At 37.2% G+C, this 17879-nt stretch overlaps 1 protein-coding gene across 6 annotated transcripts in view; it reads left to right on the top strand.

Moving 5' to 3' along the window:
• Positions 1-17879, top strand: part of BTBD16 (BTB domain containing 16) — a 130622-nt gene that overhangs the window by 96099 nt on the left and 16644 nt on the right. For all 6 annotated transcript variants that reach the window (XM_056803154.1, XM_016432682.2, XM_016432686.2 and 3 more), the window contains one exon: positions 16931-17022. In XM_056803154.1, coding sequence (XP_056659132.1) covers positions 16931-17022 — 92 coding nt within the window. The remainder of the gene's footprint in view (positions 1-16930; positions 17023-17879) is intronic.

Here is a 17879-nt window from a genome sequence, read left to right as displayed (position 1 = left end):
GTGCAAAAACCTTTCCCTAAAGCCTCCATATAAAGGGGTCTGAGAAAACTAATGAACCTTGATTTCCTATCTGCTGAGCTCTTTGAATTCCACTCTATCATTATGATGACCTGGGAACCTTCTCTCTCTGATCCTCTTCCTTTTAGCTTAAGTTCAATGTCTTCTCTCATAAGATTGTAGGTTGCTCAGAGGGCAGAGACTATCTTTCCTTTTCTTATTCATGTCCTCAGCATTGACATATAGGCACTTAATAAATGTGTGTTGTATATGGAAATAGGTTCTGATCAAGGACACATGTAATACCCAGTGGAATTGCACTGTTCTATTGGTGCTCATTCCTTCTTTGATTTATTCAAAGATATTTTAGTTTTCCAATTACATGTAATAACAATTTTCAATATATGTTTTCCAAAATTAGAAGATCTAAATTGTCTCCCTTCTTCCCTTCTGTTCCTCCCTCTTAGAGAGAGTAAGCAATTTGATCTGAATTATCATGTATTATCATACAAAACATACTCCCATATTAGTCATTGTTGTAAGAGAATATTCATTCTCTTACCCCCCCCACACACACACCTCAAAAGGTCTCCAAGAACATTTCTGGACCATTTCCAGACCTCCTGGTCTTTGTGAGAACCTTTGGATGGACTTCTGGTCCCTATAACTTCTAACATGAATTGGTTTAATATAAAATACATGATTAAAATGGATCCACACACTTAGGATTAACATAGCAATTTATGATTAATATGACAACACACTTAAAATTACTATAATAATACACACACTTGAAATGATGACTTGGGGTTACATTCTTAATTTGGTTACATACAGAGATTCTAATGTTTGGGACTATATTCTTACTATAAATCACATACTTACAAGGTATCAAACTAAAGTGATTCTTAAATTAATACAAATGAGAGGCTGCTGAATTAAATTTCTTTCTTGCAAATTATAATCTCACTTATGTTTGTATACAAATCTCACTTGAGATGATTCTTATATTTTATTATTTAAATATATTGCCTAATAACTCATTTTCTCTTCCCACATATAGACTGTACCCAGAATGCTTACTAAAGCTTGGTTTATGAATTACTAAAATCAACTTTAGAAAGCCAACAGTCTTAATTCCTCTTATTTGGTTTTATGAGTTCATGTGTTTCTCTTGGAATTTTCCCATTCAGATCAGATTCTGGGTCTTGGTTTTATTCATATGTTCTTAGGACAGAAAAGATTCCTGGGAAAATCTATGTCTTTCTGTGAATAATAACAAAAAAACAAGGCTGCTGGTTTGGTTAATGGGTGCAGCAGCTACTAATGTGGACAGGCTACAGACTAGTTTAAATAGGGTCTCATCTGAAAGCAGAACTCTCTAGTGTCTTTCCCTACACGCTAAATTTGGAACCTGAGGAAGAAAATTAATTCTTCACATGAGAAATCTATATTCTAGTATTCATTGTGTTGAGACATAGTTAATCTCACATGTTCCAGTTACCATGTTAGATGTTCCTAAAGCATTACTGAGTGTGGTATTTAAAAATATTGAGTAGGGGGCAGCTGGGTGGCTTAGTGGATTGTGAGGCAGACACAGAAACGGGAGGTCCTAGGTTCAAATCTGGCCTCAGACACTTCCTAGCTGGGTGACCCTGGGAAAGTGACTTAAACCCCATTGCCTAGCCCTTACCACTCTTCTGCCTTGGAACCAATACACAGTAGTGCTTCTAAGACAGGAGGTAATGGTTTAAAAAATAATAGAAATAAAAATAAATAAAAATACTAAGACCATAAATCTCATGTAGCCTATCCCTCTCTCATTTGTGATTTACTCCTCTTCATTGCTTCTACTTTACATATTATAATATTATTTTATACTAGAATCCCTAGAGTAGATTCACAAGGGTCATGTGGCATTTTTGATTAATGATTGCCAACATGGATCCAAAAAGTCATACATAATTGTGGTAACTTTAATGAACTCTTTATCGGAAACACCCATGAATCATAGACATTGGGCCATTAAGTCATCTCATTCAAAATTGCCCTAAGTCCTATGTGTGAATAGCTGGTACATTTTAAAATTTAAAAGTCTCTCTTTATCTTCTTTCTTTTCCCTTTCTTCTTTCTTTTTTCTTCTGCTATGTCCATCTTCATAGCTACCCTTCCTAGGATTCCCACCTTTCTACTCTCCACCATTCCTATACTACCTAGCTCCTTTATTCCTTCATTTTTCCAATTTCCTGAACATTTTAATACTTCCTAGCATTTCTCAGTTGTCTGCTTCTGCACCTCTTCCTTTATGCTTTATCAGAGAAGACCCAGATATCTTGATTAAATTGCTCAAAAATTAAATATAACTCTTGAAATCAGTTCATAGGGACTTTGACATGAGGCTCCATGTAGGAAATATCTTTTGATTGGTTGGAGAAAATCAAGTCATGCTTCTTGGGCTACATATTAAAAATGTAGGTCATTTCAGAGTCAATCATTTGAGTGGGAAAGGATTCAGAAGTTCCTATCCAAGGATCTGAGGCCCCTAGGAGGGAATTGAACTTGGAGAAAGGGGAGAATGGTTCCTTTTCTCTTCCCCATTGGCCATATTATTAGAAAGACTGAACTAGTAGAAGTCAACACATATAGTTGAGGATAAAGAGAGACATGTCAATGGCAAACAAGTTCTTCTGAGAAAAGACTTCTGAGAAAAGTGTCCAGAGATAAACTGAACCAAACTCTAAAAACTCAGAAAGCTGGGAGGTACATCAGTGTCAGTAGTAGTATCTACAAGGGCCAGTAGCTACACCTCTAGAGCGTCTCTAGAGCATCAGAGGCTGATGGAGGTATCAGTATTAGTAGCTAAGGATATACTATCTACATCAAGAAAAGAGCTCTTCAGAACTCTATAAGGACATTGCTCCTCAGCACTCAGCAAAGAGCTATATCTAAGGGGTGTGATTTGAGATTGTAATTAAGAGGTTTAGTGATTAAGGACAGAAGGAGAGGTACTGCCAGATCACTGTCTTAAGGCAAGCTTGGAACCTTGAGTGGAACCCCAGTTTTCTTCTTTCTTTACTGTTGATACTGTTGATGTTTTTCCTTTAGCTAATTCCAAAAACTCCAAACATCCTCTGTTTCCCAACTGTCACTTGGAAAATCCAGGTTACCCTAGAGAGCCGAAGATTTCCAGCCCCTCCCAAGTCAGACACACTCAGGAGTGTGCCTCAAGTCAGTTGGTTACCAACAGACTTTCCACCTCAGGATTCCCTGTCAGGAATCCTCAAGGCTCCAAGCTTGGCTTAAAACAGTGATCTGGCAGTACCTCTCCTTCCATCCTTAATCACTAAACCTCAATTAAAATCCCAAATCTATTATATTCCTAATAGGGGGTAAGTGTATAGGGCAGCTAGGTAGTATAGTGGATAGATCACCGGGGTCTGAAATAAATAAAATTCATCTTCATGAGTTCAAATCTGATCTGAGACATCTAATAGGTATGTGACCCAGGGAAAGTCACTTAACCTGTACTATTTGCCTCAGTTCCTCATCTGTAAAATGAACTGGAGAAAAAAAATGGTAAGCCAGTCCAGTATCTTTACCAAGAAAACCCCCAATAGACTCACAGAGTCAGACACAACTGAACAACAAATATCTATGGGGAACTCCACAAAGACTCCAAGAGGGAAGAAAAAAAATGTCTAGTAATTCAGAAATATGAGTTACTCTTTTCCCTCATGGATTCCTTATACCTCCCTCACTACCATTTTACTGTAAATTTGAGCTTTCTCTTCCCAAAGTCCTCAGAGTTCACCTCCAACTTGAGAAGAGGATTTCTGTAACCATTGCCCTTGGTATGTTTGCCCAAGTAAATAACTTTTATAAAGGCTAATTAAGTCTAGTTTGATCTTTGAGAAGCAATCAGGTAGAGGATAGTGAGCAAGAGTGTTTAAACCCCATTTTCCTCAGGGTTATTCCTAGAACCCAAAGAAATCATAGTCATCAAGGGAGTTAGGAAAATAGCCCCAAAGGATTTCTACACTTTCTTCTACACTTTCCCAAACTGAAAAAATATTCTTAGGCCTTAAAAAAAGAGAACAAGAAACCCCTCACCTTCTGTCTTAAAATCAATACTAAGGGGGTAGCTGGGTAGCACAGTGAATTGAGAGCCAGGCCTAGAGATGGGAGGTCCTAGGTTCAAATCTGGCCTCAGACACTTCCCAGCTGTGTGACCCTGGGCAAGTCACTTAACCCCCATTGCCTTAAAAAAAAAAATCAATACTAAGTATGGGTTCTAAAGCCGAAGAGCAATAAGGGCTAGGCAACTGGGATTAAGTGGTTTGCCCAGGTTCACACAGCTAGGAAGTGTCTGAGTCCAAATTTGAATCCATAACCTGCCATCTCTAAGCCTTGCTCCCTATCCACTGAGCCAATTAGATATCCCACCACGTGCCTTTGAAACCATTTAAAAACCATTTTGGGGAGCAGATTTTAAATTTCATTAGTGTCAGGAATTCCCAGTAAGGAAACTCCTTCCTCTAATGCAAAGTGACCACTATTTCTCATGTTTCAGATAGCTTCTTAGAGCAATGAGATGCTAAGTTGCTCAACATCATCCAGCCAGTGTGTCAGAAGTGAAACTTGAATCCAAGGCTTCCAAACTCAGAGACTGGCCCTTTTTTCTACACCTGGATCAAAACATAATATTTAATACATGTTATGTGTATGTATCGTAAAAGGAGTGCTGGAATACGCAGAAGATAGGCGTTTTAGGTCTCTACTGCCATCTCTACCACTTATTAGCCCTGTGACATTGGGCAAGTCATTTTAGACTCCTGTTTCTTCATCTGAGAAATGGGAATATTAATGTTTTAACCACCTACCTTACAGGGCTGTTTCGCAAATCTTTGAAGGGTACCTTACAGCCTTCTGGAGTTAAACTGTCCATTGTAAAAGGAGCAAACTGCCCTCTTCCATTACAGTTGCTGCCAAAACACATCCATTTCAAGAAATGCCTTAGGAGGCACTTAGTGAAATCAACCACTGAAAAACTGAAGGCTTTGGGCAAATGGCTTTGGGCCAGGATTTTAACAGAGTAAAAATGGCTTAGAGAAAAATGGAATGAAGGAAATGAGGTCCCTACTGTATGTATGCAGCCCTAAATTCATAAACCAGACTAAATACCTGGGGAATGGGGAGCACACAAAGACACTGTATTTCTAGAGGGGAGCGCTGGGGGGAATCCATTTGGAATAAGCATTTGTTAAAGTCCAGGCACTTGACTAGGTCCTGAGGATATAGATGTCAGCATATCCCAGAGGCTGAAGACATAAAATGATTTTGAATAAGAAAGACTGAGCTCTAATTGATTGTCATGCCAGTCAAAGTTCAGCAGCTTTGTGTCAAGTGTAATTCTTTGTGGCCCCATTTCAGTCTTTCCCCACCCCCCAAAAGATATAGGAATGGCTAGCCATTTTCTTTTCCAGTTCACTTTAGAGATAAAGGATGAGGCAAACAGAGTTAAGTGATTTGGCCAGCATCCAGCTAATAAGTGTGTGGTGCCAGATTTGAACTCAATGATGAGTCTCTCTGACTCCAGACCTGGCATTCCATCCACTGCACTGCCTAGCTGCCCCATAGCATTAAAGGAATTCTTAAAAGTTGTTTGTTTGTTTGTTTTTTTCTGGCATGAACTCATTCTATTATGAGTCTGGTAAATCCTATGGATTGCAATCATAATGACTGAATGTTTACTAGGAAAACCATGAAGGCAGGCTACGTGGTGGTAACTCCATGCATTATTTTCTTACCCTGGGGTCATTTAAAAAATCCTTACCTTCTGTCTTAGAATTGATACCGTGTATTGGTTCCAAGGCAAAAGAGTGGTAAGAAATAGGCAACCGGGGTTAAATGACTTGCCCAGGGTCACACAGTTAGGAAGTGTTTGAGGTCTGATTTGAATTCAGGACCTCTTATCTCCCAGGTCTGCCATGGGATAATGTTAAGGTCTTGGAAATTGAGTCAGGAGACCAGCATTTTTATCTCTACTCTTCTGCTGTCCAGCTCTTCTACATTGGGCAAGTCACTTCAACTTTCCATTTCCTCCTCTGTTCAATAAAAGGACTGAAATAAGTCATCTTTAGAGATTTTATCTTTAGAGATTCCTACTTGCCTCAGCATAAGAATGCCAGCAAGAAAAAAGACTCCAATGCTAATGGTGGATTTGCTAATGCTGGAGGCAGCCTGGAGTAGATTTCACTTTTCCCTTGGATATAAGGTCGCTGGTAATGGAAAACTGTAATTAAAATACATTCTAACATTCAAGGGTCTCTATCATTACAGATATAAACCTTTGGAGTCAAGAGCACACCTATATTAGACACTTTCATCATTAATGTATATATATAGTAAACGTTAAAAGGGGTTTATTTTTAAAAGGGTTGGGTTATATTTTATGTCTGGTCACCAGGAATCTAATTAATTCCAAAGAGATTTTATTTACAATTTATTTACAAAATGTAGAAAGAGTGAAGCAAGAAATCAGAGAGAGGATAAGGTAAGATATCTAGCCTAAATACTAATTAAATTGATTCTGGCCCTTGGGCAGGGAGAGTATAGTTCTTAGCTGGAGGGACCTCAGCCCTTGTAGCCAAGGCCTTGGGGATACAGGGAGCCTCTCTCAAGAGGATAGGTTTCTTTCCTGAGGTCTGTTTCTTCAGGGAAAAACCAGCAGTTAAGAGTCAGCTTTTCACTCACCACCTGTCAGTCCAATCAGGAACAGGGTGTCAGGTCCAGTCAGCAGATCAAAGAATGAAGAATTTTTTCTTCTCACAGGAAATAACAGCTCCTTTTAAAGATGCTTCTTTTGCATCACTTCCTGTGTCTTCCCCTAATTCCATGTCTACCAATCACAGTTAAAGTTCTGCTCTAGGACTGGCCAAGAGGCAGTCAGTCTATTTTGATTTGTCATCCACTATTGCACTTCATGATTAAGTGGGATGTTTGCGCTTTTGGTGATTAGATCTAAAAATGGGCAGATCTCCATACTTAACTTTAAGTAGGGTGTTTACACTTATGGGGATTAAATCTAAAAATAGTCAGGGATTACAATTTAATCTTCATAATGAGAGGAGAGTTAAGTATTTTCGTTATAATCAGGGGAGAATTAAATTTAATCTTCACAATATCTATGTATCATAGAATTGGTAGAAATTGTAGCAGGTCAATACATCCACTCTGAAGTCTGTAGTTAGGGTTACAGTCAAACCACTCAAACTTATGAGTGTCTCTAGAGAATCCTAGAAAGGAAACCCTTCAGCATTTTAAAGGAAACAATTTGTGGCTTCTACCACATATTTCTTCCTCAGACAGTCTAGTAGCTTTCCCACAGTCACCCATTTCTTCAAACCACTGAAAGAGGGGAGCTGCGGGTTGGAAAACTACCAGTCCCAATGGATTATCTTCTTACCTTTGCTCTTTCCTGTGGTAAAAAAATGTGACTATTTAGCTTATGTCATCCCTATCTTTGTTCTATTTTTCCAAGCAAACTTCTTTTTTTCAATCTATCTTTTTCAAGATATGCTTTCAAAGGCTGTAGAAGATCCATTTGTACCCTCTTTTTTACTTCTTCCCTTTGAGTGATTTCATTGGTTATCCACACCTTAGTTAAATAATGGAAAAAGGAATATAAGGAGGTGAGATTCGATTCAGGCAAGTTATCTCTCCTTGTCACTTTTTTTAGAAGAAGAAGATCTAACTGGAGAAGGTAGAGGAGAGAGAGAAAACTCTTAACCTAGTTGAAATTGTTTATAATTCTCAGTGACTTTAGGTTATTTTTGCTAAAGGGCTGATGTAGTACCAGCTGCCCTGCCTCTCCCTCCATTAGTACAAGCAAATTTCTTTGCTCTCTTTTCCACTTCCTCCTGACGCCCCTCAGACATTGTTGACCTAGGTAAAGGAGTCTACTCTGGATGTCTGGATAAGTTAACACATTTTCCTTTGAGTCTCCAGAGATCATGACAATAAAATGGTTACTAGGGAGTTTGATCAGAGTACCAGGCAAGGGTGGGACACAGAACCCCATCATACATTTGACTCAGCTGGGACATTTTGTGATTTGGGCACCACACTTGATTCATGGAAAAACAATCTAAAAGTGTCCTTGGCCCGTCTTGTACGGGATGTGTCCTCAATGAGTGACTTTGTGTTTCCAGAGGGACTTGGAAAATCTGGCACAGTTCCCCCCATATTTTAGGAGGAACCATTTTAGGAATAACTTGTTCCTGGGTATGTGTCTGTCTAAATAGCTTCATGATTATATCAACCCATTTCTGATGACCACCCATGTGTGGATCAGCTGGATTAAAATTGAACATAATACGCCTAATCATTCTATCAACTTTTTAAGCAAATATCTTAATAAAGAAATAATATAGTTTTGTATTTGTATCATGACTGTTTAAAGAGTCTGCCTACTTCATTCATCCAAAAAGTACTTATAGAGCACATATTGTATATACAACATTGGTCTAGTTGTCACAGTCCAGAAAGATATGCTGTAATGCACATTCTCTGCCCTCCAAAAACTGACAATCTACTTGTGGATCCCAGATTTACATATGATGAAGCAGTTAAGTAACAATTGGAACAGTTTGTGCCTTTCCTGAGCCCCGCTCCCCAATTGTTAGAATTTCCCATCTTCCAAACTATTATAATAAGCTGCTATTATTTCCACCTTCTTCTCCTCGGGATCTAGCACAGTGTCTAGAAGTTAATAGATATTTTAAAAGTGCTCATTAAATTGAATCTATACCAAATGGGAAGCTTAGCTATACAGGCTGTAAATACAATAGAAGTTCAAAGAATGGTTAAGAACTGGCAGGATGTACTGGAATGACCTCCAGAAATTGATGTAGAGTGAGAGGAGCAGAACCAGGAGAACTTTGTATACAGAGACTGATACACTGTGGTACAATGGAACATAATGGACTTCTCCATTAGTGGCAATGCAATGATGCAGGACAATTCTGAGGGACTTATGAGAAAGAACTCTATCCACATCCAGAAAAAGAACTGTGGGAGTAGAAACACAGAAGAAAAACAATTACTTGATCACACGGGTTGATGGGGCTATGACTGGGAAAGTAGACTCTAAATGATCTCCTAGTGCAAATAATAATATGGAAATGGTTCTTGATCAGTGATGCATGTAAAACCCAGTGGAATTGTGCATCAGATACGGGAACGGGGGAACGGGGGTGGGGGGTGGGAAAGAACATGAGTCTTGTAACTGTGAAAAAATATTCTAAATCATCTAATTAAATAAAATTTAAAAAAATAAAGAATAGGCAGGATTTGTTGGAGGAGACAGGGAAGACAACAGGATTGGCAACATTTAGAGAGTCAAAGGGAATACCATAAACAAAGGTTTGATGGCTTTGCTTTGAACAATATTTTCCTTTCTAGTACATTACTCTAATTTTCTCAAGAGAACTGAAATTCAAAGAAGTTAAGACTTTTACCCAAGATCATACATCACAGTAAGGATTGGAACAGAAGCTCAAAACCCAGTCTCCTGCGTCAAATCCAATGTTCTTTCCATTATTCTATACTGCTTGAAGAATGCAGTGTTCGTGTATGAAAGGATCACAAGCTGAGGTTGGATTGTGTATTGGGCCATGTTGTCAGAAGCCTTGCTTGGCAGCTTTGAGTATTTTGAATTTTACCTTAAAGACAACGAGAAATTGTCAATATTTTCTGACTTGTACAATGCTGAGCAATGCACTTTGTGGAGAAATTTAGACAATGAAGAAGCATAGATCTAGAGCTGTAAAGGATTTTGGTAGCCATCTATTCTAATTCTTTCATTTTACTCATTGAGGAAAATAAGGTCCAAGTAAGTTAAGTGATTTGCCCAAGATCATCAGAGGTGGGATTTAAACTCAGATCCTGTTACTTCAGGGTCAATATTCTTTCTTCCATGATATCTTGTTAAAATAATTATTTTTATTTCAAACCTTTGGGCAATATAATTGATATGATTTCAATGTAGCAGCCTCCTCTATGGTTTTAGGGAGTTTATTTTAGGAGAAAAATTATGAGTTCAAACATAGTTGTTCTGAATCCCTAGATTGGAAAATTTGGGCAGAGATTGGGCTCTTTGCCTAAATTTACATTGATAACTTTCTAGTTAATCCATGTTCTCTTAGTGGTTGAGACAAAAATTCAGATTATTGGAAATGTTTATGTAACAAAATGGCAGATAATATTATAGTGTTTATAGATAGATAACAGGGAGAGAAATTGGTTAGAGAACAGATCTTTTCTCAGAATTTACCTGAGTCTTTGAGTAAATGAGCTCACTAGTGGAATTAGCCTGAGTTGTCTTCTCTAATATGCTTTTTAAAAAAAATGGTTATGGTCCTTAGTATCTCCTTTATTTGCCAAAAGCTCTGTCCTACCTTTTTTCCTCCTCCTTTCACTGGCTAATGGTTCTTGGTCCTGCTCTTTATTAATCTTTTTCTAAACCTCTAACCTCTCTGTTTCCAAATATTTGGCACACTTCCAAGAGATCTATATGGTTCTGAGATAATTCTTTCTTTTCATACAAATTCCTTTAGATAAAGTATAAAGTAAATATAATATAAGATAGATTATACAGCAGTATATCAATCCGAAAACTTGAAGTGGGAGTGAGCGCTTTGAGTTGGATGGGTCAAAGAAGGCTTCATGGAGGGAATAGCACTCAGATTGGGTCTTGTGTGAAGATAGAGATTCTGAAAGGTGGGATTCAGTGCATTCCAGGAAAGAGTAATAGGCTAAATAGAAACATGAATATAGGTGACAACATCTTAAATTCAGGAAAAGAGTCTAATTTGCCTAGATCCAAGACAATGTAAGGGAAATAATGTGAAATAAGTATGGAAACCTAGATTGGAATGAGGAACAAGGAGCTAGGAACTAGGAATAATTGGAACTGTGAACTAGGTATAGGTTTTAAATGTCAGGTTAAAGGCTGTGCATTTAGGAGTGACTGGAGGATTTTGAGAAGGTGAGTGACCTAGATAGCCCTGTGCCTTTGGAAGATTATTTTTGTAGCTCATAGGAGGAAAGATTAGAGAAGCAAGAAACTAGAGGTGAGGAGACTCATTAGGAAACTTTCATAATATTCTAGGTGAGAGGGGTTTTGCCCGAACAACAGTGGTGGCCATGTGAATAGAGAGAATAGAACAAATTAAGAAATATTGTGGACTTGACAATGGATTAGATACAGTATGGCAGTGAGAGAAAAGAGTCAAAACTGCCTCTAAAGTTTTAAGCTTGAGTGATTGATTAAGTAATAGCAAATATTGTTGTTAGAAGAGCAGTTTTAGGATTGAAGATAAAATGTTTGACATGTTGAGTTTGAGGTGTTAGCAAGATAATTTACTAATACCTCATCCTTTATATGACTGGCAACTAGTCGATGATGGGGAGAAGAGGGAGAGATTGGAACTGGATATATAAATTTAGGAGTCATCTAACTAGAGGTCATAATTAAAACCTTAGGAACTAAAGAAGTTATGAAGAGAATGAATGAAAAGAGAAAAAAGGAGGTAAGGTAGACTTTAGGAGACAATTACACTTAGAAAGGGTAGTAAGATGAACCAGAGAAGTAGGTAGAGAATGGTTACATATATAGGGGGAAATCAGTAGAAATCAATGTCACAAATACCAGGGTTGAAGGGATGATCAATAATGTGAAATGCTACAAGGAGGATAAGCATTAAGCAGTGATTAGCAGCTTTAGCAATTAAGGGGCAATTGGTATACTGTGGTAGAACTGTGAATTGGTCCAGACATTCTAGAAGGCTGTTTTGAATTATAAATAACAGCCCCCCAAAATGAGTAAAATATCCACACTATTTTACTTAGAGATTCCACTGCTAATTGTCTCTGTTAGGAATTAAAAAATGAAAACATAGTTCACATATCAAAATATTCACAGCAGCAGTTTTTGATGTAGCAAAGAACCAGAAATAAAGTGTATGTCAATCTAATGGGCAATGACTAAATCTATTGAAATATAAAATGTAATGTTATATACACATTCTAAGAAATGAGGAATGTGGAGAATTCAGAAAAGCATAGGAAGACATATAAACTTCAGAGTGAAGTAAGTAGAAGAGAAAAGAAATATACACAATGACTACAAAAATGTAAATGAAAACTACAACAAAATAAAATCAGACATTGACTAATGAACAAGACACTTGATCTTGAATTAAGAACTGTAAAATTTACCTTCTTCATAGGTACAGGTCTAAAGCTGTGCAATATCACATAGATTGTTAGACTTTGTTAATGTGTTGGTTGGTTTTGTTAAACTGATTTTGTTTTCTTTCTTTTTTCTTTGATATAAAATATATGAAAAAATAAGAAGGATATATTCAGAGGTGAACTGAACAAAAACAGTATGTCAGTATAATATATTTTTAAAAGAGTTCATCAGTGTTGGATTGGAAGTCTGATTGCAAGGAGCTGGTTGAGGAAACAAGTGGGTGTTAAGGAAGTGGAGAAAGTATATTTAGGCTGTTTGAAGAAAGACAGAGACCTGAGCACATCTAGCAGGAGGGAAGGAATAATATGCAGGGTGATATTAAAGTAAGCTCCTAAAATAGGCAGGAGTAGATGCTATCAAGGGCATGAGTGAACCCATTAGACTTAGAAAAGAGAAGGGTCCTAGCATCCACTGACATTGAGAAGCTATATTGGAAAGTCCTGGTGAAGATGGCAGAATTAAAGATGAGGAGGGGAGGAAAAGGAGCTCGCATTAGATGAACTCAATCTCATTAAAGTAGGAAGTAAATTAATCTACTACAAGACAGTAAATGGAGGTAGAGATAGGTGTAAAGCAGCCATTGTAGGGACTGCATTAAAGGGGCAATTAGATGGGGCAGCCAACTGGTTCAATGGATTGAGAGTCAGGCCTGGAGACAAGAAGTCCTGAGATCTGTGATCCTGGGCAAATCACTTAATCTCTATTGCCTAGCTCTTCCCACTCTTGTGTCCTTGAACCAATACAATATTAATTCTTTTTTATATTAATTCTAAGAAGAAAGATAAGAGTATTTTTGAGTCAGTTAAAGGAATAACTGAGCAAGTTGTGGCATATGATTGTGATGGAATAATATTGTGTTATAAGAAATGATGAACAGGATGCTTTCAGAAAAGCCTTGAAAGACTTACATAAACTGATGCAGAGTAAAGTAAATAGAACCAAGAGAACAGCAATATTGTACAATGATCAACTATGAATGATTTAGCTATCCTCAGTGATATAATGACCTAAGACAATTAAAAAAAAAAGTTATCAACCTCCAGAGAAAGAAGTGATTACAGACTCAAGCATATTATTTCTCACTTTATTTCTTCTATTTTTATCTGTTTTTTCTTTCACAACATGACTAAAATGGAAATGTGTTTTGCATGACTGCACCTATATAACCTATATAGGTTATATATATATATATATATAACCAAATATATAACTATATAACCAAATTGCTTGCTTTCTCCATGAGGGAGGAAAGGAAGAAGGGAAGCAGAGAATCTGGCACTCAAAATTTACAAAAACCAATGCAACCAAAATTAGAAGGGAAGCAACAAATTGGGGGGGGGGTTATAATAAAAACCTCTGACAAAGGTTTAATTCCTCAAATTTATAAAGAACTAAGTCAACTGCACAAAAAATTAAGCCATTCCCCAGTTAATAAATGGGCAAGGGACAGGAATAGACAGTTTTCAGATAAAGAAATCAAAACTATCAATAAGCACATTAAAAAGTGTTCTAAATATCTCATAACTAGAGAAATGAAAATTACAACAACTCTGAGGTACCTTCTCACATCTAGCAGATTGACCAATATGACAGTAAAGAAAAATAATAAATGTTGGAGGGATTGTGGCAAAATTGGGACATTAATGCATTGCTGGTGAAGTTGTGAAATGATCCCACTATTCTGGAAGGCAATTTGGAACTCTGCCCAAAGTGTGCTAAAAGTCTATCTGCCCTTTGATCCACCCATAGCACTGCTGGGTTTATACCCCAAAGAGAAAATGGGGAAAATATGTGCACAAAAATATTCATAGCTGCGCTCTTTGTAGTGGCAAAAAACTGGAAAATGAGGGGGTGTCCCTCGATTGGGAAATGGTTGAACAAATTGTGGCATCTGATGGTGATGGAATACTATTGTGCTCAAAGGAATAATGAACTGGAGGAATTCCATGTGAACTGGAATGACCTCCAGGAATTGATGGTGAGCAAAAGGAGTAGAACCAGAAGAACATTGTACACAGAGACTGATACATTGTGGTATAAATAAAATGTAATGGACTTCTCTACTAGCAGCAATGCAGTGACCCAGGACAATTCTGAGGGACTTAGGGAAAAGAACACTATCCACATCCAGAGAAAGAACAGTGGGAGCAGAAATGCAGAAGAAAAACAACTGTTTGATCACATGGTTTGATGGGGATATGATTGAGGATGTCAACTTTGAATGATCACTTTAATGCAAATATTAATTACATGGAAATAGGTTTTGAACAATGATACATGTAAAACCCAGTGGAACTGATTGTCACCTCCAGGATAGGGGAGAAAGAACATGAATCATGCAACCATGGAAATATATTCTAAATTAATTAATAAAAATTGTTAAAATATTTTTACATGTAATTAAAAAAGTAAAATGTAAAAACTCCACCTCAAAATCAATTAGAGATAAAGAAAATGATTGCTCTGTATCCTAGAGGATCCATTTGATGTTAAATAACAGGAATTTGCAGTGAACCTCATTCTTTCCAATTTAATGAATGTTCTCCAGCAGTGTTCTTTGACTCTGCAATAGGAGAGAAGGTAGATGATAGAATCATCACCTTATAGTTAAAAGCAACATTGCGTGATGGTCAATTGTGAATGATGGCTATTCTCAGCAATATAATAATCCAAAACAATTTCAAATGACTCATGATGAAAAATGTTGTCTGTTCTAGAGAAAGAACTGATGGAGTCTGAATGTAGATCAAAGCATACCATTTTTCACTTTTTTTTCATTGTATTTTTCTATATATGTCTTCTACAACATGAACAGTTTGGAAATATATTGTGCATGATCACACATGTATAGAATCTGTATCAAAATGCTTACTATCTCAGGGAGCAAGGAAGAAAGAGAGTAAGGGAGAGAGTTTAGAACTCAAAATTTTTGAACACATGATAAAATATTTTATATGTAATTAGGAAAAAATTAAATATAATTGGTTGTTACAAAAATATGGGTTTTATAGATCAGTTCATCCCCCTCATTGTTCAGGTGAGGAAACTGAGGCCATGAGAGCAGCAATATTGTATGGTGGAAAGAACTACCATACAGTCAAAGATGTGAGTTCAGACTCCACCTCTGTTGTTTACTACCCATATAGCCTTGGGCATGTCACTTATTGCTAGAATTCACTTTTCCTCCTCTGTAAATTAGGAGGTTGGACTAAATAGTCCCTAGAGTCTCTTCTAGCTCTAGTTCTATAATCCTATAATAGTACAGAGTTCGGTGACTTGCTTAAAATCACACCACCAGTAAATGGAAGAGTCATGATTTATATGTAGATCCTGGACCCCCAAATCCTGTGTTCTTTCCACTGTAGAATACTGCTTCCCTGGCCTTCCCTCACTTCCATTGTTCTCTTTTTTTCTTAATCTTCCTGTCTTAGTATCATCCCCAAGACAGACAAATAGCAAGGGCTAAGCTATCAGACAGACAGGTAGCAAGGGCAAAACTATCAGGGTTAAGTGATTTGCTCAAGGTCACACACCTAGGAAATGTCTGAAACCAGATTTGATCCTAGATCCTCCAGTCTCCAGGCCTGGAGCTTTATCCACTGAACCACCAAGGTGCTCCCTTCTGCTGTTTTCTAAAACATATAAGGAAATTTATTTTAACCATCAGAATTAATGAGACCAGAAACCTCAGAGATTACCAATAACATAAAGCTACTTTCCCTTTTCATAAATATATTCTTTCTGCTCCATCTAAAAAGTCTATCTGGTAAATATTTGAGTAGCTCTGGGATATTATTCTTATTTCAGGTGAGTTTATTTTGTCATTGAACCTCAAATATTTTTGGATATCGTAGAATTGTTGAATCCAAATTCATAAGTTTTGGGATTAATGGAATCAGAACTGGTAGAAAGACTAAAGGGAAGGGGACTCAAAAGTGGATAATCATGCCTTATGAAACTATTTAGTTCTTGGATCAAGATACTACCATGAGAGAAAAATTAAACTAGAGAAAAGTGAAACTAAAAAGTGATAGATGGAGAAAACATTAAGGTTAAAAGATTTGTGACCAAAGTGAGAATGGAGAACTAGTTTAGGGGGAGTAAGGCAATAGGAAGGGTATGAAGGGCAGAAGATTCTGATCAGAAAGGGAAACTGTAGAGCTTGGGGATCCTGGATAGCTTTCCATTTTAGGTGATTGTGGTAGGAAGTATAATCATCAGTCATGTGGAAGACTGGGATCAAGGAGAGACAAAGGTCATGGGAACTGAGGAGATCCATGAACAGGCATGACAAGGTATTCAAAGGATCATCAGTATGAATACTGAAATCAGCAAGGATGGGAGGTAAGGAGTTCACTTGAATATGGAGATGGAGGTGGAGGTTGTAAGTCAGCTACTGAATTCACCAAGGAAGGAGGAATAGGTGCAAATAGAGAATAAGAGGTGATGAGAAGAATCTAGACCAATGTCCAGTAAATTGTACAGTAAATTGAAGTCCAAATTAAAATGAGGTAGGAATGGGAAAACAATTTCATAACCCTTGATATTATGCCTAGACCTGTATAGTGAAAGGAAAGGAAATTTCTGAACACCTTCTTTACTTGTTTTTCTGCTAAGCTTCCCCAAGAAGTGTCCATTTTTGGAACGGGAATTGGGACAGAAGTTCTTGCCTGTATTTCTTTGTTTGCGTCTACATGGCATCACCAGTGGTAAGTTGCAATGTGTGTGTATACACTCTGTAGAATGATTGCATTGTTAGAGGCTCTCCATTCCTCTCTCTCCTTAGCTATTCATTGGCTACCACTAGCAATTATCTCACCCAACTGTGAAATAGCCATTACATGCCAGAAGGCTCTGGGCCTGAATGAAATCAGATTGTGACCAAAGTAAGCAAAAAAACAAACAAACCCAAAACGAAACACAACAGACCCCTCTAAGTTATATATGTGCTGTCTCTGTTTTATACAGTGTTCTCAAAATCCAAGAATATTGGGTGTGGAAAGGATCCTAGGCACATTAATATTTCAAAATGAAAGGGATCTTAGGCATCACTAAATTCAACTTTTTCATTTCATAGATAGCCAGAGAAGTGATTGGATTTACCAAGGGCACATATATAGTTATTCACATAATTGAGATAGTTTAATTCAGAGCTCTTCATTCTTAATCCAACACTCTGTGCTCCACAACACAGGATAATTTCACAAGATTTGGGGAAAATCCTGGGGAAATTAATGAAATAAATATATGAAAAAAATAATGAAATAAAAATAAATGATGAAAATATCAAAGCAATAATAATAAAATTTGGGGAAATTAACTAAAGTCAAACACTGATATTCTCATAATTTAGTGATGCGGGGAGCTGTAGAAAGCATCAGTGACATGGAAATGAACTTTTTTAAACAAAGAATCTATCATGAATGCAGTATTTTTTAATTGCAGCCCTGAGCTCTGCACCTTCTGCTAATGCCTCTATTGACTTGCTTTGGCATAAAGAATGAGCCAACCAACTCTGTGTCCTGTAGAAAAGCATATAAATGTTATCTGAGATTGCTCCTAGATG

Source organism: Monodelphis domestica, chromosome 1, assembly GCF_027887165.1.
Source record: "Monodelphis domestica isolate mMonDom1 chromosome 1, mMonDom1.pri, whole genome shotgun sequence".
Taxonomy (NCBI): domain Eukaryota; kingdom Metazoa; phylum Chordata; class Mammalia; order Didelphimorphia; family Didelphidae; genus Monodelphis; species Monodelphis domestica.
Note: the sequence above shows the minus strand (reverse complement) of the source record. Positions and strands in the feature narration are given on the sequence as shown.